This window comes from Ranitomeya imitator, chromosome 3 (assembly GCF_032444005.1).
Source record: "Ranitomeya imitator isolate aRanImi1 chromosome 3, aRanImi1.pri, whole genome shotgun sequence".
In the NCBI taxonomy this organism is placed as follows: Eukaryota; Metazoa; Chordata; class Amphibia; order Anura; family Dendrobatidae; genus Ranitomeya; species Ranitomeya imitator.
In genome coordinates, this window is record NC_091284.1 from 468,388,523 (window position 1) to 468,414,264 (window position 25,742).

General features: G+C 44.2%; 1 protein-coding gene across 2 annotated transcripts in view; it reads left to right on the top strand.

Annotated features, from left to right (window-relative positions):
• LOC138670269 (ubiquitin-conjugating enzyme E2 G1) overlaps positions 1–25,742 on the top strand; it is a 111,016-nt gene that overhangs the window by 41,582 nt on the left and 43,692 nt on the right. Inside the window, exon 1 of one of the 2 annotated variants that reach the window (XM_069757462.1) lies at positions 17,225–17,316. The exons of the other annotated variant lie outside the window; for it this stretch is intronic. Within the exon in view, the coding sequence (XP_069613563.1) occupies positions 17,241–17,316 (76 nt within the window). The 5' untranslated portion in view covers positions 17,225–17,240. Of the gene's footprint in view, positions 1–17,224; positions 17,317–25,742 lie in introns of those variants that run through there. 2 annotated transcript variants of the gene reach the window in all.

The following is a 25,742-nucleotide window of genomic DNA, read 5'->3' on the forward strand; positions in this document are numbered from 1 at the left end:
AATTTCAGTTTTTGTTGTGGGATCCTTTTGAAGCGTTCCAAAGTTATGACCTCATAAATTGACAGGATTTTAAAAATTGGCCTGGTCTGGAAGGTGAAAACAGGCTTCGGGGTGAAGTTGGCTGAAGACTTTGCCTCTCTAAGCAAGAGATCGATACAGTCAGAGAAAGCTTTGGCCCGCATCCCCCCCCCCCCCAATGCCCCTCTTAGCTGCTCAACCCTGTTCCTCCAAAACTAATTTCTCAACATTAAACGGAAGATCAGCTCTCCACCCTCCTGTCAAGATCACATCTTGCCACTTGCATGCTTGACCCACACCCATCCTCAAAAAGCCCTCCTTCGACCCATCCTCTGTGTCTAGCTATCGCCCAATATCTCTTCTCCCTTATGTCTCAAAATGACTGGAACAGCATGTCCATCTTAAACTGTCGTCCTACCTCTTTCTCCCTCTTTGACCGGTTACAAATCTGGCTTCCAATCGCATCACTCAACTGAAACTGCCCTAACTAAAGTCACAAATGACCTACTGACCGCCAAGAGCAGGCGACACTACTGTCCTCCTTCTCCTGGACCTGTCTTCTGCCTTTGACACTGTGGACCACTCCCTCCTGCTACAGATTCTCTCATCTCTTGGCATCAGACTTGGTCCTATCCTGGATCTCGTCATATCTAACAGACCGAACATTCAGTGTCTCCCTCTCCCACACCACCTCCTCACCTCGTCCCCTGCCTGTCTCAGTCCTAGGGCCTCTGATCTTCTTCATCTCCACCTTTGGCCTGGTACAGCTCATAGAATCGCACGGTTTTGCAGTATCATCTCTACGCCGAAGACACGCAGATCTACCTATCTGAACCCGACCTCACCTCCTTACTCACCAAAATCCCATAATGTCTGTCCTCTATTTCATCTTTCTTTTCTGCTCATTTTCTAAAACTGAACTTGGACAAAACAGAATTCATCATCTTTCCCCCTTCTCACTCTACCCCTCCACCAAACCTATCCATCAGTGTCAATGGCTGCTCACTTTCACCAGTCACGCATGCTCGGTGCCTCATATCCAAGCCCTTGCCTCCTCCTGCCGACTGAAACTCAAAAATATTTCCTGGATCCGTGCATTCCTTGACCATGAAACCACAAAAATGCTAGTGCATGCCCTTATCTCCTGCCTCGATTACTGCAACCTACTACTCTCTGGTCTCTCCTGCAGGACTCTGGCACCACTCTAATCCATCCTACACTCTGCTGCCTTACTAATCCACCTGTCTCCCCGTTATTCCCCAGCCTCTCCTTTCTGCCAAGCCCTTCCCTGGCTTCCTATTGTCCAGAGGCTCCAGTACAAAACCTTTACTATTACCTACAAAGCCATCCTCAACCTGTCTACTCCATACATCTGCGACATGGTCTCCCAGTACTTACCCACACGCAACATTCGATCCTCTCAAGATCTCCTTCTCTACTCCCCTCTTATCTAGTCTTCCCACAACCGCGTGCAACACTTCTCCTGTGCTTCCCCCATACTCTGGAACGCTCTACCCCAACACATCAGACTCTCGCCTACCACGGAATCCTTCAAAAAGAACCTGAGGACCTACCTCTTCCGACAAGCCTACAATCTGCAGTGATCCCAAGTCTGCTGAACCGCCGCACGACCAGATCTACCCTCTCCGAGTGTATCCTCACCCATCTCCTGTAGACTGTGAGCCCTCGCCCTTCTGTGTGTGCCTTGTATTGCTCATGTTTACTGTCTAGATTTGCTCTTTTTCACATGTAAAGCGCCATGGAGTAAATAGTGCTATATAAATGTATAATAATAATAATAATAATAATAATAAAGGGGTTGTCTTGGCTTCATAACGTAATAAAATGGGGAAAAAATCTTCTAAAAACAATCCCTCCAACATACCTTGGTCCTTGGTGATCTTTCACTCATTTTCTCGTTATTGTATGTTTCCACGGTACAGATTGGCAGGTCTTTGGATGCAGCTCCGCCCAAAGTGCTGTCGGCTTTTGTACGCGCGGTGATTCCGCATGTGTTCATTGAACCATGCGGAATCACCGCAACCTATACATAGACTGTGTAATTTATCTTGCGGAGACTGATCATTTACGCAAGATAGACATGCTGCCGTCTATAAAGACACGCCGCATGTGCGTATACGCAGGTCTGCCACAGTCTTTGAATGCATAGGGGTGATGGGATTTCATAAAATCCCCTCCACTATTCTAGAACCAGAAACACATGGGCTACTTGCACATTGAACAGGTTCCTACAGACTTGTTCACACACCACCAAGAAACTTGAAGACACAAAAGAGCAGAGTGAGGTCAAAAATACTCTGTTTTCCAAATATTTTATTAACATTTTGAAATTCTTTAACAAAGCATTTTTCAGTAGATTGTAATATGCTTCATATCTGAGGAAAATTGGGGAGGGAATAGGAAGGGAGGGGTGAGGAAGAGGTGCTGGGAGAGGAAGAGAAAAATAGGTATGTAAATTCCATACCTAGAAGAAACCATAAATTTAAACCTTGAATTTTGGGCCACTGACCTAAATATGTAAAAGAGATTAAATAATTGAGCCCCAAAAATTTCTTTAACTGTAATTATAAACTTATATTTATCAAGTTATTTAAGTCGTCAACAGCTCCTGCAGTCTATTGATTATTCTGTTGATTTTGGAAGTTAATGGTCCATTTGTTCCATTTTTTTTAATTGTATTTGTGTAAATATCCATTCGCTGTTGAGAATTTAAAGTCTAATGATTTGTGTAAATTTAGATTGTCCACAATGTTAGAGAAACTCGAACTTCTGATCTCTTCCACATAGCTGCGATTTTGTTCTTGACTATCAACAAGAGGTGAATTATAAAAAACCTTATTGAATAATGCAGTTTTTCAGTATCTATGGAAAGGAGTGCTGTTTGAGGTGTAAGGACATAGTCCCTGTTTAGAAGTGTTGCTATGTATCTGGATACTTGGTTCCACAGATTTGTAATTTTTGGGCAGGACCGAAAGATATGAAACAAGTCTCCTTTAATTCCACATCCCCTCCAACACAAAGGCGAGGAGTTTCCTCCGAAGTGAGAAATTCTGTTCGGTGTAAGGTACCACCTTGTTAGTAGCTTATAATATGTTTCGTGTAATTGTAGGGAAATGTTAGAGGAGTAGGTGTTTTTGATTGCATCTTCCCATTGGTCCTTGCTTATATTTAGTTTTAATGATTTCCCCCATTTTATCCTATATTTGTTTTTTTTGAAATTTGTAGTCTCTATTAAAGATATTGTATAGATACTTTGTACTCCAAAATACCTTGTGATTAGTATTTTAATTAGTAAATAAGTTGATTCTGTTTTGGGGGGAACCTTAGAGACAGAATCTTGAAGACACTCTTTAATAATGAATGAATTCTGATGAAGGAATGTTATATTTTTATTTGATTTCTGAAAAATTTAATTTATTTGCAAGCAGATCTCCTAATTTTTTTTATGGCTTTTTGTTCCCGTAAGTCTGGTATTTGATGTCCGAACATTGAGGTTATTAGTGAAATTGGAATGTTTTCTCCAAATGCATGTTTATCCTTTTTTCCAGAGGGATTAGCCAATTGGTCCCATGTTTGAATGATAGCTGAAATTATTGGATGATTAGATTTATATTTGTTTAAGTTAAAGATATGTTTGAGAAGAAGGTTTTCCAAAGACATTGATTTAAGGAGGGATGTTTCCATTTCCAGCCATACTGGGTTCTTTTTTTATTTAACCAGTTTTGGCTTTGCTTTATTAGATTTGCATTATGATATGCAAATAGATTTGGAAGTCCCAACCCCCCATTACTTTTACTTTTATAAAGAATGTCCTTGGAAATCCTCGCTTTTTTCCCATTCCAAATGACATATAATATTTTTTTGTGACGGTTTTTAAAGAAATCAGGAGGAAATTTCAATGGTAGAGCTCTGAAAATATATAATATTTTTGGGAGGATAATTGATTTGATTGCCATTTGCCAATACTTTGCCCATCCTTGAGAGGCCGATTTTGCCCCATGATTGGAGGTCTTTTGTTATTGTAGATAGAATATGTTCCCCATTAGTATTGGCTAATGTATGTATTTTCTTTGTAAATAGGATACCCAGATATGGGATCTGGTCTTTTTTCCAAGTAAAATCTACAAGTTTTTTTTAATGAGTTAATATTTTCTTCAGGTAGGTTAAATTGGAGAATTTTTGATTTTGAGTTATTTATTTTGAATAGAGAAATTAGAGAGAATTCGTCCAATATTTCTAGAAGATTAAAGGGAAGGTGCCACCAGTTTTCTCGTATTTTGTTTTTTTGTGAAATTAAGCTTAAAATAGTAATTAAAATGTATTAATGCAATGTTTGCACTGTTTGCAAACATTTCTATATGAAAAATATTATATATTTTTCTACAAATATACATATTTACCACTAGGGGGAGCATTTTCCGTTTTAGACCTCAAGCAGCTATAGTAAGATGTAGCAGCTCTGCCCCAGGGATATTAGACCACCCAAAAGGGGAGGGAAATGGTGATGTCAGCAGTTACTGCCCCAACAGTAAGAATGAAGAGCAGCATCACAGGGCAGCACCATTTTGTGTGTGACTGCCCTGTGACCTGCTATCACCAGCAGTTACTGCATCAGAGGCACAGCTCGTTTACAGAGGAGCAGAACACAGTGGGCTCAGCAGCATCTGGACCCAAGAAGAGTGAAGACATCTGGTGTGCATGGAGCAGCATTAGGAGCTGTCTGGGACTCATCCCTCAAGAAGATAAGAAGGAGCTCCAGGTCTGCAGTGAATAGCCAGGCATTATGGAGGGAGGGGAGAGATGCATTGTATGGCTAAGGCCGGGGTCACACTAGACCGCAATATGGACGAGTGCAATGCGATAAAAAAAATCGCATAGCACTCGTCCCAATGTTAATCTATGGGGCAGCTCCCATCATCCGATATTCTCTCGGCCGTATTCAGGATCCGAGTGAAATCGCAGCATGCTGCAATTCTCAGCGTATCTCGGCCGAGAATCGCCAATGAAAGTCTATGGGGGTGAGAAAAAAAATCGCACAGCACACGGACCATCAGTGTGATGTGCGAGAAATTCTCAGGCATTGGGCAGGTGACAGGAAAGGCTCAGCCATTATTTGCTCATTTTGCAAGTGTGTGAGAAAATCTCACCATACGGACGCCATACGGATGTCACACGGATGCCAAACGGATCATTGGATGTGAGAAAATCGCATCCTCGCACTGCACACGGATCACTGTTTTGGTAACATTTGTGCGATTCTCGTCCATCAAAAACGGACCGTTTTTTTATACGTTGTGTGTGTCCCCGGCCTAAGAGTGACTGATGGGAGAGAAAGAGACGTGAAGTATGATGAGTGAGACACATATGGAGTGTGATGGGGAGATACACATTGAGGCTGTGTGCACACGTTCAGGATTTTTCGCATTTTTTTGCGTTTGTTCGCTATAAAAATGTGATAAAAACAATTTAAAAATGCATACATATGCATCCCATCATTTATAATGCATTCCGCAAGTTTTGTGCATATGTTGCGTTTTTTCTGGGGGAAAAACGCATCGCAGTAAAAAACGCAACATGTTCTGCGCATGTCGTGTCTCCTCCTTTGATGTGGGCTCCGGCGCTGAGCCCACATCAAAGTCACGACATGTCGGCTGTTTTGTACAGCTGACATGTGCGCGCAATAGCGGCAGGTGAAATCGCAATTCACCCGCCGCTATTTACCTGTTAAATGCCGCTGTCAAATGCTGACAGCGGCATTTAACTACCGCTTCCAGCCGCGCGGCCAGAAATGGGCGTATCGTCCACCCCCGTCACATGATCAGGGGTTGGCGATGCGTCAGGATGGTAACCATAGAGGTCCTTGAGACCTCTATAGCTACTGATGCCGGCCTGCTGTGAGCGCCTCCCTGTGGTCGGCGCTCATAGCAAGCCTGTAATTCAGCTACGGAGCAGCAATCTGATGATCGCTGCTATGTAGCTGAGCCGATCGAGTTGTGCCAGCTTCTAGTTTCCCATGGAGGCTATTGAAGCATGGCAAATGTAAAAAAAAAAAAAATGTTTTTAAAAATATGAAGAAAAAAAAAAATAATTAAAGTTTAAATCACCCCCCTTTTGCCCCATCAAAAATAAAACAAAAAAAAAATCAAACCTACACATATTTAGTATCGCCGCGTTCAGAATCGCCCAATCTGTCAATAGAAAAAAACATGACTGACGTGCCCGCAATAGCGGCAGGTGAGATCGCGATTCAACCGTTCCTCTGTATGTGTTTTCCGTCCGGCGGAAACAGCTGTTTTGACGGATCCTGCAAAAAACGGATGAAACGTGTGGCCATCCGGCGCTAATACAACTCAATGAGAAAATAACGGATCCGGCGAAAAAAAAACTGATCTGGCAGAAAAAAAAAGAAATTGTGGAAAAAAACGGATCTGGCGTGAAAAAACGGATCCGATGGAAAAAAAACTGATCTGGCAGAAAAAAAAAGAAATTGTGGAAAAAAAAAAACGGATCCGGCGGGAAAAAACGGAACTGGCAGATAAAAAAAAGAACTTGTGGAAAAAAACGGATCTGGCGGGAAAAAACGGATCAGGCGGGAAAAAAAGGATCCGATGGAAAAAAAAACTGATCTGGCAGAAAAAAAAGGAAATTGTGGAAAAAACTGATCCGGCGGGAAAAAACTGATCCGGCGGAAAAAAAACCTGATCTGGCAGAAAAAAAAAGGAAATTGTGGAAAAAAACAGATCAGGCGGGAAAAAAAAGGATCCGATGGAAAAAAAACTGATCTGACAGGAAAAAAAAAGGAAATTGTGGAAAAAAACGGATCCGGCGGGAATTAACGGATCCGGCGGGAAAAAAATGGATCCAGTGAAAAAAACGGATCTGGCGGAAAAAAACGGATTCTGCAAATGTGCTTGCAGGATGCGTTTTTTCCCATAAACTTGTATTAGCGACAGATCGTGACGGATGGCCACACGTCGCGTGGTCGCGTCCGTCGTGCAACGGATCCATCGTGTTTTGGCGGACCGTCGGCACGAAAAAACGTTCAAGTGAACTTTTTTGTCCAGCGCGTCCGCCATTTTCTACCGCGCATGCGCTGCCAAAACTCCGCCCCCTCCTTCTAGACTTCAGAATGGGCAGTGGATGTGTTGAAAAACTGCATCCGCTGCCCACGTCGGGCACAAATTTCACAACGTGCGTCGGTACGTCGGCCCGACGCATAGCGACGGACTCGTACCGACGCAAGTGTGAAAGAGGCCTTTGTGAGGGTTGAATAAAAAAAAAACGCGTGGGCGCCCGTGCAATTTTCTGCGCCAGAGGGGGAAAGCCGACGGCCGGGGGCCAATATCTGTAGCCTGCTATGAATATCAGCCCGCAGCTGTCTGTATAGCCTTTACTGGCTATTAAAATAAGGGGACCTAAAAAAAAAATAAAAATTGCGTGGGGTCCCCCTATATTTTATAGCCAGAAAGGCTACGCAGACAGCTGCAGGCTGATATTCATAGCCTAGAGAGGGGCCATGGATATTGCCCCCCCCCCCCCAGGCTACAAATACCAGTCCGCAGCCGCCCCAGAAATGGCGCATCTGTAAGATGCGCCAATTCCGGCACTTAGCCCCTCTCTTCCCACTCCCGTGTAGCGGTGGGATATGGGGCAATGAAGGGTTAATGTCACCTTGCTATTGTAAGGTGACATTAAGCCGGGTTAATAACGGAGAGGCGTCAATAAGATGCCTATCCATTACTAATCCAATAGTAAGAAAGGGTTAAAAAAAAACACGCACACATTAGGAAAAAAGTATTTTAATATTCTTCATTTCACCATACTTACCATACTTCATCGCCTGCAAAAAACGTAAAATAATAAACCGTATACTACCTATCCGCCGTAGACCAATTAATATCGAGTGTCCCACGACGATCTCCCCTATAGAACAGTGACATCGGGTGATGTCACTGCTCTATAGGACCCTCAGTGACACACTGACAGGAGACAATGGCTCCTGCAGTGCATCACTGAGAGGTTACCTTAGGACAAGGTCTCACTTTATGGCAATAGCTGCGTGGGAAAATTTCTCATACACCAATGGCATAAAGTGAGACTAGGGACTTTTTTTTTTTTTTACAGCGGCGGAGGAATACAGTGGTGGAAGGATACCTTCCTGCTGTCATTGTGTTCCTGGAGCCCCTAGAGAGCAGTCGCATTATCTGATGGTGCTGCTCTCCATGGGAGATCGTCGTGGGACACTCGTGGATATCTACGGACAGGGAGTATATTGGTTGTTTGTTTTTTTAATATTTTTTTTTTACAGATGACACTGGCTTCGGGGAACAAAGCGACAAGTAATGGTGAGTATGAAATCTATGTTTAATGTACTGTATGTCTGTATGTATGTAATGTATGAATGTATTGTATGTGGCATGTATGTGGCATGTATGTATGGAGTATTTTTTTTTTCATTCAACACAGCCGGATGATGGGACTATTACTGTCCCATGATTGGCTAATGTGTCAATCACTGTCATTGTAGCAGGCATCGTCCGATGGGACTTGTAGTCCCATCGGACGATGCTTGCATACACGCATAGAGACACCCCCACGCCGCACAGAGGCCCCCCCACGCCGCACAGAGACCCCCCCCCCACGCCGCACAGAGACCCCCCACGCCGCACAGAGACCCCCCCACGCCGCACAGAGACCCCCCCACGCCGCACAGAGACCCCCCACGCCGCACAGAGACCCCCCCACGCCGCACAGAGACCCCCCCACGCCGCACAGAGACCCCCCCACGCCGCACAGAGACCCCCCACGCCGCACAGAGACCCCCCCACGCCGCACAGAGACCCCCCCACGCCGCACAGAGACCCCCCCACGCCGCACAGAGACCCCCCCACGCCGCACAGAGACCCCCCCACGCCGCACAGAGACCCCCCCACGCCGCACAGAGACCCCCCCACGCCGCACAGAGACCCCCCCACGCCGCACAGAGACCCCCCCACGCCGCACAGAGACCCCCCACGCCGCACAGAGACCCCCCCACGCCGCACAGAGACCCCCCCACGCCGCACAGAGACCCCCCCACGCCGCACAGAGACCCCCCCACGCCGCACAGAGACCCCCCCACGCCGCACAGAGACCCCCCCACGCCGCACAGAGACCCCCCCACGCCGCACAGAGACCCCCCCCACGCCGCACAGAGACCCCCCCACGCCGCACAGAGACCCCCCCCACGCCGCACAGAGACCCCCCCCCCACGCCGCACAGAGACCCCCCCCCCACGCCGCACAGAGACCCCCCCCCCACGCCGCACAGAGACCCCCCCCACGCCGCACAGAGACCCCCCCCCACGCCGCACAGAGACCCCCCCCCACGCCGCACAGAGACCCCCCCCCACGCCGCACAGAGACCCCCCCCCACGCCGCACAGAGACCCCCCCCCACGCCGCACAGAGACCCCCCCCACGCCGCACAGAGACCCCCCCCACGCCGCACAGAGACCCCCCCCCCACGCCGCACAGAGACCCCCCCCCACGCCGCACAGAGACCCAGAGCGACACGGGGAGAGTGCAGTTTACCGGAGATCACTGGGATTGTGGGGAGGCGGAGACAGAGCAGGGGGAAGCACACAGGGCAGGGTGTGAGAGCAGAGGATGTCTGCCCAGAACCTGCAGTGCTTGGAGTACAGAGGAGCAGTGAGAGCTTCTTCTCTCCTGTGATAGAGAGCAAGTGGAGCTCCGCAGATAGCACAGGGCTCTAATAAAATGGCAGCTAGTCACACCTACAGCAGTGAGTTGTGCAGCCCACAGAGGCGTGCCCAGCTCACTGCTAATGCTGCTGCAATGTTACAGATAGGGTCCGAGCCGGTCTATTATCTCCTATGTCCATGGGGTGCCGTAATCTGACACTGATAGTGACGTGCTACTGCTGCAAAACCAAGATGTCAGCCCCCAGTGCATTCTTTCTACTCATATATCACACGAAATCTGTTTTACATGCATTCAAATCTGGGTTATAACAGCATGTTATGCTACATTACATTGATTAATGATCTACAAACGCGGTACCTTCCCTTTAATAGAATTGAGGGGATCTGTAAGAGTTAATATCATGTCGTCTGCGAATAAGCTTACTTTATATTGTTTATGTCCTATATCAATTCCCAAGATATTTTTGTTTATGCGGATTGTTTCCGCTAGGGGCTCGATTGCCAGGGCAAATAGAAGGGGAGAGAGCGGGCAGCCCTGCCTTGTTCCATTGTTTATTGGAAATGCCTTTGATAGGTTATTATTAACATATATATTTTTGCACTTGGGGTCGAGTAAATGGCAAACACCGATGTCAGCCACTCCTCATTGAAGCCAAAATTTTCCATAACTATTCTCAGATATTGCCAATTAATCCGGTCAAATGCTTTTCTCTGGTAACCCCCCACGACAGCACACCTGGAGGATGTTACCCCTTTCCTAATAGGGACAGGAAATTGACAAGAGGTTAAATAACCCCTCCCTCATCCTCCCCTCAGTGTTTTTTCCTGTCCCTACTAGGGATGAAGAGGTCATCCCAGGTGTGCTGTGCCGGCAGCGGTCACCGGGGGGAGTAGAGATTCCATGCCGGGCAGCTGGGGAGCAGACTTACCTCTCTTCCCCGAGCGCTGCTCCCGTCTCTCCGGACTCGGGACTTCCGCCACCAGTCCGCACCGATAAGGCAAGGTCTGGGCGGCATTCTTCGGCTGGAGGCCTCCCTGAGCTCTCCAGCCCCTCTCCTCCTCCAGCGCTGTGCGCGCGATGGGGGCTTCCGGTCTGAAGCCGGCGGCAGGAAGTGACGTCAGACGCCGGCCGGCTTCGGTACTCAGGAGGCTCCCTTTGCGTTCCACGCTGGAACGCATGACAGTTAGCGTGGATATCGGCGGTTTCTCCCCCCACATCCGGACATTGGAGGAGGAGGTCCTCTCACAGGAGGACAGGTGCTGTGTCCGGTCGCCTATTTAAGAGCCCCGGACAAGAAGACGTCTCAGGTAAGACCACAGTGTGGTGAAATCATGGAGACGTCTGCCTCGCGCTCTGCTCTTGCAGATCCCAGCACCATCCCGGCCCCAGTAAGTAATCTGGCCCAGGGTGTCCTTTCCCTGATGTGGGTTGTAGTCTTATGATTCCTTCTCCCCTTCTTTTTTAGGGGGACAAGGAACCCACATCAGGAAGTAAAACAAAAACTTCCCGCAAATGCGCAGTTTGTATGAAGAAGCTGTCCTCTTCATACAAGAAATCATTGTGCAAAGAATGCACAGACAAAATTATCAGCGAGGAACGGCCATCCCTGATAGAGGAGATTAAAACCTTAATCCAGCAGGAGATTAAAACATCTCTGGCCACTCTTTCCCAGCCTACACCATCTCCTAGTGCCCCTCCTGAGGCTAAGAAAAGGAAACTTAATCCACAGGAGGAAGAGCAGGAGGACTCTCAAGGAGAGACGTCGGACGAACCCCCAGAGGAGGGTGAATTATCCCTGGACTCTGAAACTGTCCAGCAAGAGAGATACTACTTCTCTTCATCTGATATAGAAGAACTCCTTACGGCTGTAAGGAAAACTATGGAGGTTGAGGAAGAGAAGACGGCCCAGTCAGTACAAGAAGAGATGTTTGGAGGACTTCGTTCTAGGAAGCGTCAGGTATTTCCTATTCACCAAAACATCCGGGATTTAGTTCTGGACGAGTGGGAATCCCCAGAAAAGAAGCTGACTACTCCAGCAGAAATCAAAGACAGATTTCCTGTGGATGCTGAGACAGCGTCATGCTGGTCTGAAGTTCCAAAAGTGGACGTCCAGATTGCCAGAGTAGCCAAAAAGACCACGCTACCATTCGAGGATGCCTCCCAACTGAGAGACCCTCTGGAACGTAAAATGGACGGACTACTAAGGAAGTCGTGGGAAACGTCAGCGTCTTTACTGAACATCAATTCCGTATCCACTTGCGTGGCTAGATCGATGCATCGCTGGCTGGGGCAGCTAGAGGAGCACTTGTCCTCAGGTACTCCGAGAGAAGATATTCTGGCCTCCTTGCCTATCTTCCAGAAAGCAACAGGCTTTTTAGCAGATGCTTCTGCAGAATCCGTGAGAGTGACGGCGAGATCTTCCGCACTGTCAAACTCGGTAAGGCGTGCACTCTGGCTAAGATCCTGGTCTGGGGATATGACTTCCAAGATGAGGCTGTGTTCTATTCCTTTTAAAGGAAAGTATATGTTTGGACCAGCCTTGGATGACCTTTTGGAGAAGGCTTCAGACAAGAAAAAGACCTTACCAGAACCTAGAAACCCTAGGAAAAGACCCTTCCGCGCTCAGCAGGAGCATACTCCTCAATACAGAGGAAAGGGTAAAACAGGTCGCTGGAGCTATCCGAAAGGAGGGAAAGACAGGAATCTTTTTCTTTCACAACCCCAAAACCAGAGAAAGCAATGACGCCGTCATAGTGGGGGGTCGGATTTCGAACTTCCTCCCAGTCTGGCAAGAGATCGGTGTGGATCAGTGGACCTTAAGATTGGTCAAAGAGGGGATGAAAATAGAGTTTATATCATATCCCCAAAAAAGAATGAAAACTACAACGTTATCAACACCGAAACTACAGTCCACCCTGAGAACTGGGATAGAAGATCTCTTAATCAACAACGTGATCTCCACAGTCCCAAAAGACGAAAGAAACAAGGGCCATTATTCCAGCCTATTTCTGATAAGGAAACCAAACGGAACCCATCGGATGATAATCAATCTGAAACCGCTGAATCAATATGTAACCTACAGAAGATTCAGAATGGAGTCCGTCAGATCGACAGTACCCTTAATAGGGCAAGACTTCGTCATGGCAACCATCGACTTACAGGACGCATATTATCACGTCCCAGTCCATCCAACCTATCGGAAATTTCTAAGGTTTGCAGTCACCAGAGGAGAAGTCATAGACCACTTCCAGTTCAATGTCCTCCCATTCGGACTATCATCAGCTCCAAGGATCTTTACAAAGGTCATGTCCGAGGTGATGGCGTACATCAGAAGTCGACGGATATGCATAATCCCATACCTCGACGACCTCTTGATAGTGGCTCCCACGGTTCCAATTCTACAGGAACATCTTCAAACAACAGTCCAGATCCTGTCATCTCTGGGTTGGGTGATAAACCCCAAAAAATCGGATATGGTTCCGTCCACAACAAAGATCTTTTTAGGGGTCTTATTAGACTCCCACAGACAAACATCTTTCTTGCCCGAACAAAAACGGTCCCTGCTTACATCAAGGATAAGAACATTGCGGGACAAGAAGAGAGTATCTCTAAGATGGGCCATGTCGGTTCTAGGTACCATGACATCTTGCATCCAGATGGTGGCATGGGCTCAAGCCCACACCAGGATACTTCAGACTCATATTCTGTCAAGCTGGGACGGATCCCCAGGTTCTCTAGACAAAAAGATCCGGATACCACCGCATGTAAAGTCCTCATTAACATGGTGGCTACAAAAAGAGAACTTAATGAAAGGAGTTCCCTGGTTGCAGGTCCCAGCAGTGACCATAACAGTAGATGCCAGTGGAAAAGGTTGGGGAGCTACGGTAGACCAGCACATATTCCAGGGATTCTGGTCAGCCGAAATAGCACAACAATCCTCGAATTTCAAGGAACTAAAAGCAGTAGAAGAAGTTCTCAAAGTGGCGGTAACTCTTGTACAAAATTCCCACTTAAAAATATACTCAGACAACATGACAACAGTTGCCCACCTTCGCCACCAGGGAAGTACAAAACACGAAGATCTAAAAAGAATATCAGCAAGAATATTTTCGTGGGCCGAAGAACATGTTCTCTCCATATCCGCCCTACACATAAAAGGGGAGATAAACGTACAAGCCGACTTCCTGAGCAGAACAGAGGTCCATCCAGGAGAATGGAGCCTAAACCCAGAAGTCTTTCAGATACTAGTCAAAAGATGGGGACAGCCAGAAGTGGACTTGTTCGCGAACAGTCAGAACGCAAAGGTAGACCAGTTCTTCTCGCTAGATCCGATGAATCCGGGGTTAGCTGTGGACGCATTGGTCCAGCCATGGACATTCTCGCTAGCATACGCGTTCCCGCCATTGCCGATCCTACCAAAAGTCCTGCAGAAAATAAGGGCAGAAAAACTCAAGGTGATCCTAGTGGCTCCACTTTGGCCCAAAAGAGGTTGGTTTGGGGCCCTCATCAGTCTAAAGATAGATGGGCCAATAGCACTTCCACCGGTCAAAGACCTTCTCTACCAGGGGCCAATACTGCATCCAGATCCCGAGAGGCTACACCTAAATGCCTGGCTTCTGAATTCTCAATTCTGAGAACTAGAGGACTATCAAAGAGAGTAATTGAAACATTACAAAAAAGTCGCAAAACGGTAACTAATTCTATTTACCAAAAGATCTGGAAGACGTTCATCACGTGGTGTGCTCCTGAGCAACCTAACCCAGATAAACCAAACCTAGCCAAGATCCTGGATTTTCTACAAGATGGGCTGGAGAAGGGTCTCAGACCCAGCACCCTCAAGGTACAAGTGGCAGCCTTGAGCTCTTATTTTGACCAGTCTCTAGCCAACCATAGATGGGTAAGAAGATTCATGACGGCGGCATCCCGCATATCTCCAAGACCCATAAATATAGTTCCATCCTGGGACCTGAATATAGTCCTGAAAGGACTTACACTGCCACCATTTGAACCCTTATCTTCCATAACCATGGATAAACTCGCTTGGAAAACCACCTTCCTGGTAGCTATAACAACAGCCAGAAGAGTGGGTGAACTACAAGCCCTGTCAATCAATGAGCCCTACATGAAGATTCTTCAGGACAGGCTTATCCTACGATTAGACCCATCCTTTCTCCCAAAGGTCGTCTCCGATTTCCACAAATCGCAGGAGATAATTCTTCCATCATTCTATCAAGAACCAAAGAATGAGGAAGAGGAACATTTCCATACTTTGGATGTTCGAAGAATGGTACTCTATTATCTTCATGCATCAGAGAAGATTAGAAAGGATCAAAATCTGTTTATTCATCTTCTCGGCCAGAATAAAGGGAAGAAGACTTCCAGATCCACAATTGCAAATTGGATCAAAAGAGCAATCCTGGAGGCTTATCAAATTCAGGGCCTTCCTCCACCAGGAAAGCTTACAGCCCATTCTACTAGAGCAACAGCTGTCTCCTGGGCCGAGAAAGCCAGTGCTTCCATCGAGCAAATATGCAGAGCGGCTACGTGGTCCTCGGTCCATACGTTCTCCAAACATTACAGGCTTGACCTGATGTCAAAAGAAGACTTAGCCTTCGGAGAAAAAGTCCTTAGTGCTGTAGTCCCTCCCTAAAAATTACTCTTGGGTACTGCTCCAGGTGTGCTGTCGTGGGGGGTTACCAGAGAAAATAGAATTATTCTTACCGTTAATTCGGTTTCTAGTAACCCACCACGACAGCAGGAGTAATCCCTCCCTTTGCTTAATATACGTTCTGAAAAGAATAAATATAATTTGAAGCATTCATTCTCCTGTGGTCCTTTATAATAACACTGAGGGGAGGATGAGGGAGGGGTTATTTAACCTCTTGTCAATTTCCTGTCCCTATTAGGAAAGGGGTAACATCCTCCAGGTGTGCTGTCGTGGTGGGTTACTAGAAACCGAATTAACGGTAAGAATAATTCTATTTTTCGGCGTCAAGCACCAGAAAGACAGAAGGCGTATTATTAGAATTAATTTTGCTCAAAATGTTAAGGAGTCTTCTGGTGGCATCAGAAGTTTGTCTTCCCTCGATAAATCCAGATTGAACAGTATTTATTATTTTTGGTAGAATTTTTTTTTAGTCTGGTGGCCAAAATTTTTGAATAGATTTTAAGAACTGTATTTATAAGTGATATTGGTCTGTAATTTTTTATTTCATCCAGATCGCTTTGGGGTTTTTAAGATAGCTTCGAGCATTTCTTTAGGAAAAAAACCCGGAGTTTGAGGCCAGATTAAAAAATTTTGTCATATGGGGAGCAAGATTTTCCGAGAAGGTCATATAGTATTCATTTATTAGCCCATTGGGCCCCGGTGATTTTTGTGATTTGAGATTTGTAATTGTTTCTATAACTTAGGATACAGTAATAGTAGTTGTAAGCTTGGCTAATTCTGAAGATTCTATTTTGGGAAGCTGTAATTTTTTGAGAAAGTACTTTATTTTTTGGGGATCTGGTTTAGATAATGAGGGATTGTCTTTTAAGTTATATAGTTTATGGTAAGGCAGCCTTATTTACTTTAACTATATACGAGTTGGCGACTCTAGGTTCAGCACCTGTACACACTTAGTCTATGTTTGGATGTGCCGGTCAGGTTTTTGAAATGTATTCTTTAGCCTTCTGATCGTGCACTCCGCCTCCTAGCCTACAGGTGTTTTAATTACAGCAGGTCCAATACTCCTCCACAGAGAGAGCGAATTTTAGTCTAGGAAGAGGTTTCACATGTACCCATTCAGATGGAGACGTTTATTCTCAGCGAGGTAAGGAAAGTTTAGGACCTGGTATAAGAGAGATGCCGTAAAGGGGCTACCAGGTAAACATAAAATTGGCCATTTTTATGCGCTAAACGCTCTCATTTTTCATATTTCTAGTGCAGTAATGCAGTTCAAATTTCGTATTTCAAGTTTACATGTTTTAGCGCTGCAATATGCTGCCTTATTTACTTTAACTATATATGAGTTGGCGACTCTAGGTTCAGCACCTGTTCACACTTAGTCTATGTTTGGATGTGCCGGTCAAGTTTTTGAAATATAGTTTATGGTAAAACCTGGCAAATTCCTCCACTATATCTGTTGGATGATATTTAATTTCTCCAGAATTATTTTTTATTTTATTTATTCTGTTACGGATCAAAAATACTGTTGTAAAAAAATCACAGTAATAAGCAAGTGCTAGTCAAAAGATGGGAAAAAACAGGGTATTTAGTTGATACGTTTTTTTTTTGCAAAAAAATGTATACTAAGCTGACTAGTGACTAGCACTTGCTTATTACTGTGATTTTTTTTTTTTTTTTTAATACAACAGTATTTTTGATCTCGCTGTGCTCTTGTCTTCAAGTTTCTTCGTGGTGTGTGAACAGACTTGTTCAATGTGCAAGTAGCCCATGTGTTTCTGGTTCTAATAATTGTTCTCTTGTTTCTACAAGACTAGGGAGTTACCACTCCTTATGGGTCATTTGCATCAAAGCTGTTCCATCCAGCATGTCCACATGGATATTCCCTCTCTGAACCCTGCTTATACAGGTACTATACAGATGATCAGGTTTTTAAATACATCAGACAGGGATTATATACATTAGATAGGACTGCTCTATATGGGTATACCTTGACGATTGGTGGAGCAGCTTAGTATACATTTTTTTTTTTAAAGTAGCAGCTAAATACCCTGTTTTTTTTCCATCTTTTGACTAGCACTTGCATATGACTGTGATCTGTTTTTTTTTTTTTTTGTTTTTTTTTACAACGTATTTTTGACCTCACTGTGCTCTTTTGTGTCCCCTCCACTATTCTGTAATATCTGGCCGCTGCGGATTGGACGCTGCGGTTACTGACTGTGGAAACGGACCCTAATAGTGTTGTATTAATAAACTCCATGTCAGTCTGAGAAACTGCTGCTGAATTTCTTAGAGGCAGTCTCTCCTGGTCTGCAGTTTTCGGCTGCCGAATAGACTATTGCTGCCTGCTTGTTTTGCTGCTTCTTAAAAGTCTCTCTGCTTCATTGATGCTTCTTTCCCAGTGACGAGAACATGCTATCGCATCTAGTGATTCCTGCTGGTCACAAATATTTCCAAATGAGTTTGATTTTCTGTTGCAAGCAACTCGCTTGACTTGCACTTAACTAAAAGTCACAAACTACATGTGACTTGCTGCAACTTTTATCTTACAGCGAAGTAGTTCTAAAATGGTTGCATGATGCGTTAAATATATTTTATTGTACAGTTTCTGAGATTTGTTGTTGTGTAGCCCTAGTCTAAATATATGCAAGGGATGTTTAAGTCTGGTTTTATGCTTAGGATTTCCTACAGGAAAGAAGGCTTCCTATCTGCTCAGGAAGTCAAGAAAGCAGTAACTACAAAGGTGACGCAAAGTTTCCAGGTTACCTTACTAGTAACATTGCTGGTAACTTTTTAAATTCCTGTTAAATATTTCATGATTAAACTTAAGAAAAAAAAAAAAAAAAGCGAGAGAAAACGGTGTTCCAGTGTTTCCTGTACAGACAGTGCTGAAGGATGGGAGTGCTTTAAGGCAGCTGCAACGAGAGATAGAGACCTAAAGTTTGGACACACCTTTTCATTTAAAGATTTTTCTGTATTTTCGTGACTATGAAAATTGTACATTCACACTGAAGGGATCAAAACTATGAATTAACACATGTTGAATTATATACTTAACAAAAAAGTGTGAAACAACTGAAATTGTCTTATATTCTAGGTTCTTCAAAGCAGCCACCTTTTGCTTTGATGACTGCTTTGCACACTCTTGGCATTCTCTTGATGAGCTTCAAGAGATAGTGGGAATGGTTTTCACTTCACAGGTGTGCCCTGTCAGGTTTAATAAGTGGGATTTCTTGCGTTTATAAAAGGGGTTGGGACCATCAGTTGTGTTGTGCAGAAGTCTGGTGGAGACACAGATGATAGTCCTACTGAATAGACTGTAAGAATTTGTATTATGGCAAGCAAAAAGCAGCTAAGTAAAGAAAAACGAGTGGCCATCATTACTTTAAGAAATGAAGGTCAGTCAGTCTGAAAAATTGGGAAAACTTTGAAAGTGTCCCCAAGTGCAGTTGCAAAAACCATCAAGCGCTACAAAGAAACTGGCTCACATGAGGACTGACCCAGGAAAGGAAGACCAAGAGTCACCTCTGCTTCTGAGGATAAGTTTATCCGAGTCACCAGCCTCAGAAATGGCAGGTTAACAGCAGCTCATATTAGAGACCAGGTCAATGCCAAATTGAGTTCTAGCAGCAGACACATCTCTACAACAACTGTTAAGAGCAGGCCTTCATGGTAAAATAGCTGCATGGAAACCACTGCTAAGGACAGGCAACAAGCAGAAGAGACTTGTTTGGGCTAAAGAACACAAGGAATGGACGTTAGACCAGTGGAAATCTGTGCTTTGGTCTGATGAGTCCACATTTGAGATCTTTGGTTCCAACCACCATGTCTTTGTGCGACGCAGAAGAGGTGAACGGATGGACTCTACATGCCTGGTTCCCACCGTGAAGCATGGAGGAGGAGGTGTGATGGTGTGGGGGTGCTTTGCTGGTGACACTGTCGGGGATTTATCCAAAATTGAAGGCATACTGAACCAGCATGGCTACCACAGCATCTTGCAGCGGCATGCTATTCCATCTGGTTTGCGTTTAGTTGGACCATCATTTTATTTTTCAACAGGACAAAGACCTTACACAGCCTAGAGGCGTGTTTGGGGTCAATTTGACCAAGAAGGAGAGTGATGGGTTGCTATGCCAGATGACCTGGCCTCCACAGTCACCAGACCTGAACCCAATCGAGATGGTTTGGGGTGAGCTGGACCGCAGAGTGAAGGCAAAAGTGCCAACAAGTGCTAAGCATCTCTGGGAACTACTTCAAGATTGTTGCAAGACCATTCCTGGTGACTACCTCTTGAAGCTCATCAAGAGAATGCCAAGAGTGTGCAAAGCAGTCATCAAAACAAAAGGTGGCTACTTTGAAGAACCTAGAATAGAAGACATAATTTCCATTGTTTCACACTTTTTTGTTAAGTATATAAGTATATAATTCCACATGTGTTATTTCATAGTTTTGATGCCTTCAGTGCGAATTTACAATTTTCATAGTCCTGAAAATACAGAAAATCCTTTAAATGAGGTGTCCAAACTGTTGGTCTGTACTATATGTATGTATGTATGTATGTATGTATATATGTATGCATGTGTGTATATATGTATGTGTGTAAGAATATATATATATACAGTGGGGCAAAAAAGTATTTAGTCAGTCAGCAATAGTGCAAGTTCCACCACTTAAAAAGATGAGAGGCGTCTGTAATTTACATCATAGGTAGACCTCAACTATGGGAGACAAACTGAGAAAAAAAAATCCAGAAAATCACATTGTCTGTTTTTTTAACATTTTATTTGCATATTATGGTGGAAAATAAGTATTTGGTCAGAAACAAAATTTCATCTCAATACTTTGTAATATATCCTTTGTTTGCAATGACAGAGGTCAAACGTTTTCTGTAAGTCTTCACAAGGTTGCCACACACTGTTGTTGGTATGTTGGCCCATTCCTCCATGCAGATCTCCTCTAGAGCAGTGATGTTTTTGGCTTTTCGCTTGGCAACACGGACTTTCAACTAACTCCAAAGGTTTTCTATAGGGTTGAGATCTGGAGACTGGCTAGGCCACTCCAGGACCTTGAAATGCTTCTTACGAAGCCACTCCTTCATTGCCCTGGCGGTGTGCTTTGGATCATTGTCATGTTGAAAGACCCAGCCACGTTTCATCTTCAATGCCCTTGCTGATGGAAGGAGGTTTGCACTCAAAATCTCACGATACATGGCCCCATTCATTCTTTCATGTACCCGGATCAGTCGTCCTGGCCCCTTTGCAGAGAAACTGCCCCAAAGCATGATGTTTCCACCACCATGCTTTGCAGTAGGTATGGTGTTTGATGGATGCAACTCAGTATTCTTTTTCCTCCAAACACGACAAGTTGTGTTTCTACCAAACAGTTCCAGTTTGGTTTCATCAGACCATAGGACATTCTCCCAAAACTCCTCTGGATCATCCAAATGCTCTCTAGCAAACTTCAGACGGGCCCGGACATGTACTGGCTTAAGCAGTGGGACACGTCTGGCACTGCAGGATCTGAGTCCATGTTGGCATAGTGTGTTACTTATGGTAGTCCTTGTTACATTGGTCCCAGCTCTCTGCAGTTCATTCACTAGGTCCCCCCGCGTGGTTCTGGGATTTTTGCTCACCGTTCTTGTGATCATTCTGACCCCACGGGGTGGGATTTTGCGTGGAGCCCCAGATCGAGGGAGATTATCAGTGGTCTTGTATGTCTTCCATTTTCTAATTATTGCTCCCACTGTTGATTTCTTCACTCCAAGCTGGTTGGCTATTGCAGATTCAGTCTTCCCAGCCTGGTGCAGGGCTACAATTTTGTTTCTGGTGTCCTTTGACAGCTCTTTGGTCTTCACCATAGTGGAGTTTGGAGTCAGACTGTTTGAGGGTGTGCACAGGTGTCTTTTTATACTGATAACAAGTTTAAACAGGTGCCATTACTACAGGTAATGAGTGGAGGAAAGAGGAGACTCTTAAAGAAGAAGTTACAGGTCTGTGAGAGAAAGAAATCTTGATTGTTTGTTTCTGAACAAATACTTATTTTCCACCATAATATGCAAAAAAAAGATAAAAAAAACAGACAATGTGATTTTCTGGATTTTTTTTTCTGAGTTTGTCTCCCATAGTTGAGGTCTACCTATGATGTAAATTACAGACGCCTCTCATCTTTTTAAGTGGTGGAACTTGCACTATTGCTGACTGACTAAATACTTTTTTGCCCCACTGTGTGTGTGTGTGTATGTATGTGTATGTATGTATGTATGTATATATATATATACACACACACACACACACACACACACACACACACACACACACACACACACACACACACACACACACACACACACACACACCACCCACACACACACCACCCGCACACACACACATACGCACACACACATATACGCACACACACATATACGCACACACACACACATATATATATATACACACACACACACACACACACACACACACACACACACACACACACACACACGCCAGGTTTGTCACAGGTGAAAAAATAAACATATACTCACCTTTCCGAGGGAGCCCTTGTAGTCCAGGGTTGGTATTGGCGCAGGACCTGTGATGACGTTGCAGTCACATGACCGTGACGTCATGGCAGGTCCTTCTGCCACCGGAACCTGCAACGGAAGATGAGACGGCATGAGCTGCAACGGAGGGTGAGTATAGCAGGTTTTGTTTTTTAAATTATTATTTTTAACATTACATTTTTTATTATTGATGCCGCATAGGCAGCGTCAATAGTAAAAAGTTGGGGACACACAGGGTTAATAGCGGCAGTAACGGAGTGCGTTACCCGCAGCATAACGTGGTCCATTACCGCCGGCATTAACCCTGTGTCAGCGGTGACCAGAGGGGAGTATGCAGGCGACAGGCACTGACTGCGGGGAGTAAGGAGCGGCCATTTTCTTCCGGTCTGTGCCCGTCGCTGATAGGTCTCACCAGCTGCCTGTCATGGCTGCCGCGACCAATCAGTGAATGAATAACCGTGACAGAAGGACAGACGGAAGTGACCCTTAGACAATTATATATAAGATATACATACATTCATTCATTCATTCATTCATTCATTATAAAGTAAATAAATAGATATGAGGCGAAGCCTCAGTCAGCTCACCGATTCGCTTCACAGGTGCACGGAACCCGTCCTGACCCAACATGTCTTCAATCCAATATGTGAACAAAGTTAGTAGTTCCAGCTCCTTTTAAAATTTCCAATTCTTTATTTTTCCATTAAAACTGCAAAGTCCTTGTGCAAAGTGGATGTAGTTACAGTGAATACAGAAAAACAAGCAACGCGTTTCGATCTAATATGTATTGGATACATACATACATTTTTTTTTTTTCATTTTGTAATTGCTTTACTAGGGTATTAGTCGTCTTTCCTACTAAAACATATGCAAGTGACTTCGACACTTGTATTTCCCTAGTCTTTCTTTTCTTTAGCTGCATTGATATCTGAATATTCTTATTTGGAGTACACAACATTCAGATTCAAAGGAGACAGGTGATTTTAAAAATATTGGTATTTATCAAAAATCTATAAAGAAATATTATACAAATTGAAATGGTAATACCGTAGATTTGAAATAAGAAATGGTTCAAGCGGCGAAGAAAAATCACAAACAAGTTGACATGTTTAGATTTTTCTTTTTAGGAGAGTATTCTGGTGGTGTTCACAGGCTGCATTAATGCCGGTCAAATTACGGTATACCTTGTGGCTGACTTACAGGTTAACATTTTGGTTGTTTTTTTCAGTCCTTCCTTGTTGTTTGTACTTATTTCACATCTTATTAGATATACCGTAGATTCTATGAAACGATGTCCATGGATCTCCGTTCGATCATGGACTGCAGGGTACAGACTGGCAGCGAGTCCCCTGAGAAGAGTAGACCGCGTTGTAGAAATATATGAAGCTGTCATGCTCCAGTCAGGAGAACTGTGGCCAGTCTGTGCATTGCTGTCCTTGATAGGACCGAGATCCACGGACGTCCGCATGAGCCCTACCTCTGTAAATGTCATGTGTTTTCAGATCCAGCTGGTATGGTAATAAAGAGCTGTATTCCCGGTAACTTAAAGCAAACTCGCTGGACCGCTGTTATGCAACGCACATGGTGTTCCTTACATCAGATTACTATGCTGCGCCAGGTTTAAAGGGAATCTGTCATGTATTTAATTTACAATCCTTAATTAGATTTACAGTTGTAGATGATAAATGTGTCCTTTTTTAAAACGTAATTTTTCTATTAATGAACCGTGTCAGGAACTGCCATATTGGTACTTTCCTTCCAGTGTTTCCTGTATAGACAGTGCTGAAGGATGGGAGTGCTTTAAGGCAGCTGCACCAACTGTAGACAGAAAAGAGTAATATTGCTCTCCCGTAATACAGCCCTCTCCTCTACTAACAGGGGGTGAAGCATAGAGAGCCTGGTCTGCTGTTGTGCTCTGCTACAGGTAGCCAGACGTACAACGCAGTTGTCATTAAAGACTATGTGCAACTGTTGGAACCATTTTTGATTTTTAAATTGTCTCAATATTTATCCTCCCCTTGCAGGGTCAAGTTTTGTTTTGCCTTCTCTTTTTTCCAAAAGTCATAACTTTATTTATCTGTCAACATACCCATGTGATGGACCAGTTGTTGTTTTGAGTAACACCATACTTTATAGCCACTGGTGACAAAATGTAGTGTCTGTTCTTTGCTTTAAGTATTTTACTGCAGGGTTAAATAATCTTATACTTTGGTAGATGTGGAAGTGGTGATATGTTGAAACCAACTCTTTTATTTAAAATTTATTTTAAGGGGGGCGATTTTTTTTTTTTGTTTTTTTTGTTTTTACCTTTCTCTTTCCTGTTAGTCCCCCAGTGATTAGAACCTTCAAGTCCTGATTTATTGTCCTATATACTGTAATATTTAAATATTTCAATATTAAGTGAATTTACCTATCCCCCATGTAGGGTGGGGGCAGTTAGCATTTGAACTGTCAAACCATCAGGATTGTGCAACTTAATTGCCGCTGTGAGTGTCTGTCTGCCATTTATGGGGTTAAACATGAACAATCAAGGTAAGCTCTGGTCACTGCACTCACCAGGTTTATAGGGGTTGCTGAATACACCTCCCCCCAACATGCATGGATGTTTACAGTGTTTTCATTTGATTTTTCCATTCTGTATCAGTCATAGCTACACATACCCCCCTTTAGTATAAGGTTATATGCACACGTTCAGGATTTCTGGCTGAAATTTTCTGAGCAAAACCAGACATTTTCTGCAAGAAATCCACGTGTTTTTTTTTTTTTTCCGCGTTTTTGACGCGTTTTTTCCAGAGCTTCCCAATGCATTAAACAGTGTGAAAAACGCGAAAAATCCACAAAATTAATGAACATGCTGCGTTTTATTTACCTCAATGCGGTTTTTTGGCGGAAAAACCACATCATGTGCACAAAAATTGCGGAATGCATTCTAAATGATGGGATGCATAATGTATGCGTTTTATATGCATTTTTATAGCGAAAAACGCAAAAAAAGCAACATGTGCACACAGCCTAAAAGTGGGTGATATCTCTGACGTCCTGTGACCTATATGATGGCAATCGCCTATCAAGGCCGTCCTGAAAGCTGACTCCTCCATGTAGGTCTTGGCATGCATCGAATGGTGCTGTAGAATCAGAGCTGCTTGAATTTTGTATACTGCTCTTGAAAATGAGATCTGTGCTGTAATTGGTTACTATGGGATATGAGTTTATGGTGGCTTTTTTTTTTTTCCCATACATGTGACCTATTATGTATAATTTATATAATAGAACAGTGATCTAATAGGTGAAGCAGGCACAAGTCGCATCATATCGAAAGCACTGAGACTGTGTCGCGTGCTCGCCGTCGCTGGCCGCACTGAGACTGTGTCGCGTGCTCGCCGTCGCTGGCCGCACGGAGACTGTGCCGTGTGTGCCCTATGATATATCCATTTCTAGCCAGAATAGGAGAAATGAAATGCGATTCTGGCACATGATAGACTAGTTTAATTAACCCCTTAGTTACAGGGCTTTTTTTTTTTTAAATCTGACCATTGTCACTTCATGTAGTAATAACTCATCTCATTAATTTTGAGACTTTTTTTTTCATGACATACTATACTTTCTGATAATGGTGAATTTGTTTTTCTTGAATTTATCAAAATATCAGAAATTTGACACATGGCAAAAAATGGCAATTTTTAAACTTTGAATGAATATCACTTAGTTATACCACAAAAAGCCTTCATAACATTTCCCTCATGTCTGCTTTACATCAGCACCATTTGTATAATGTT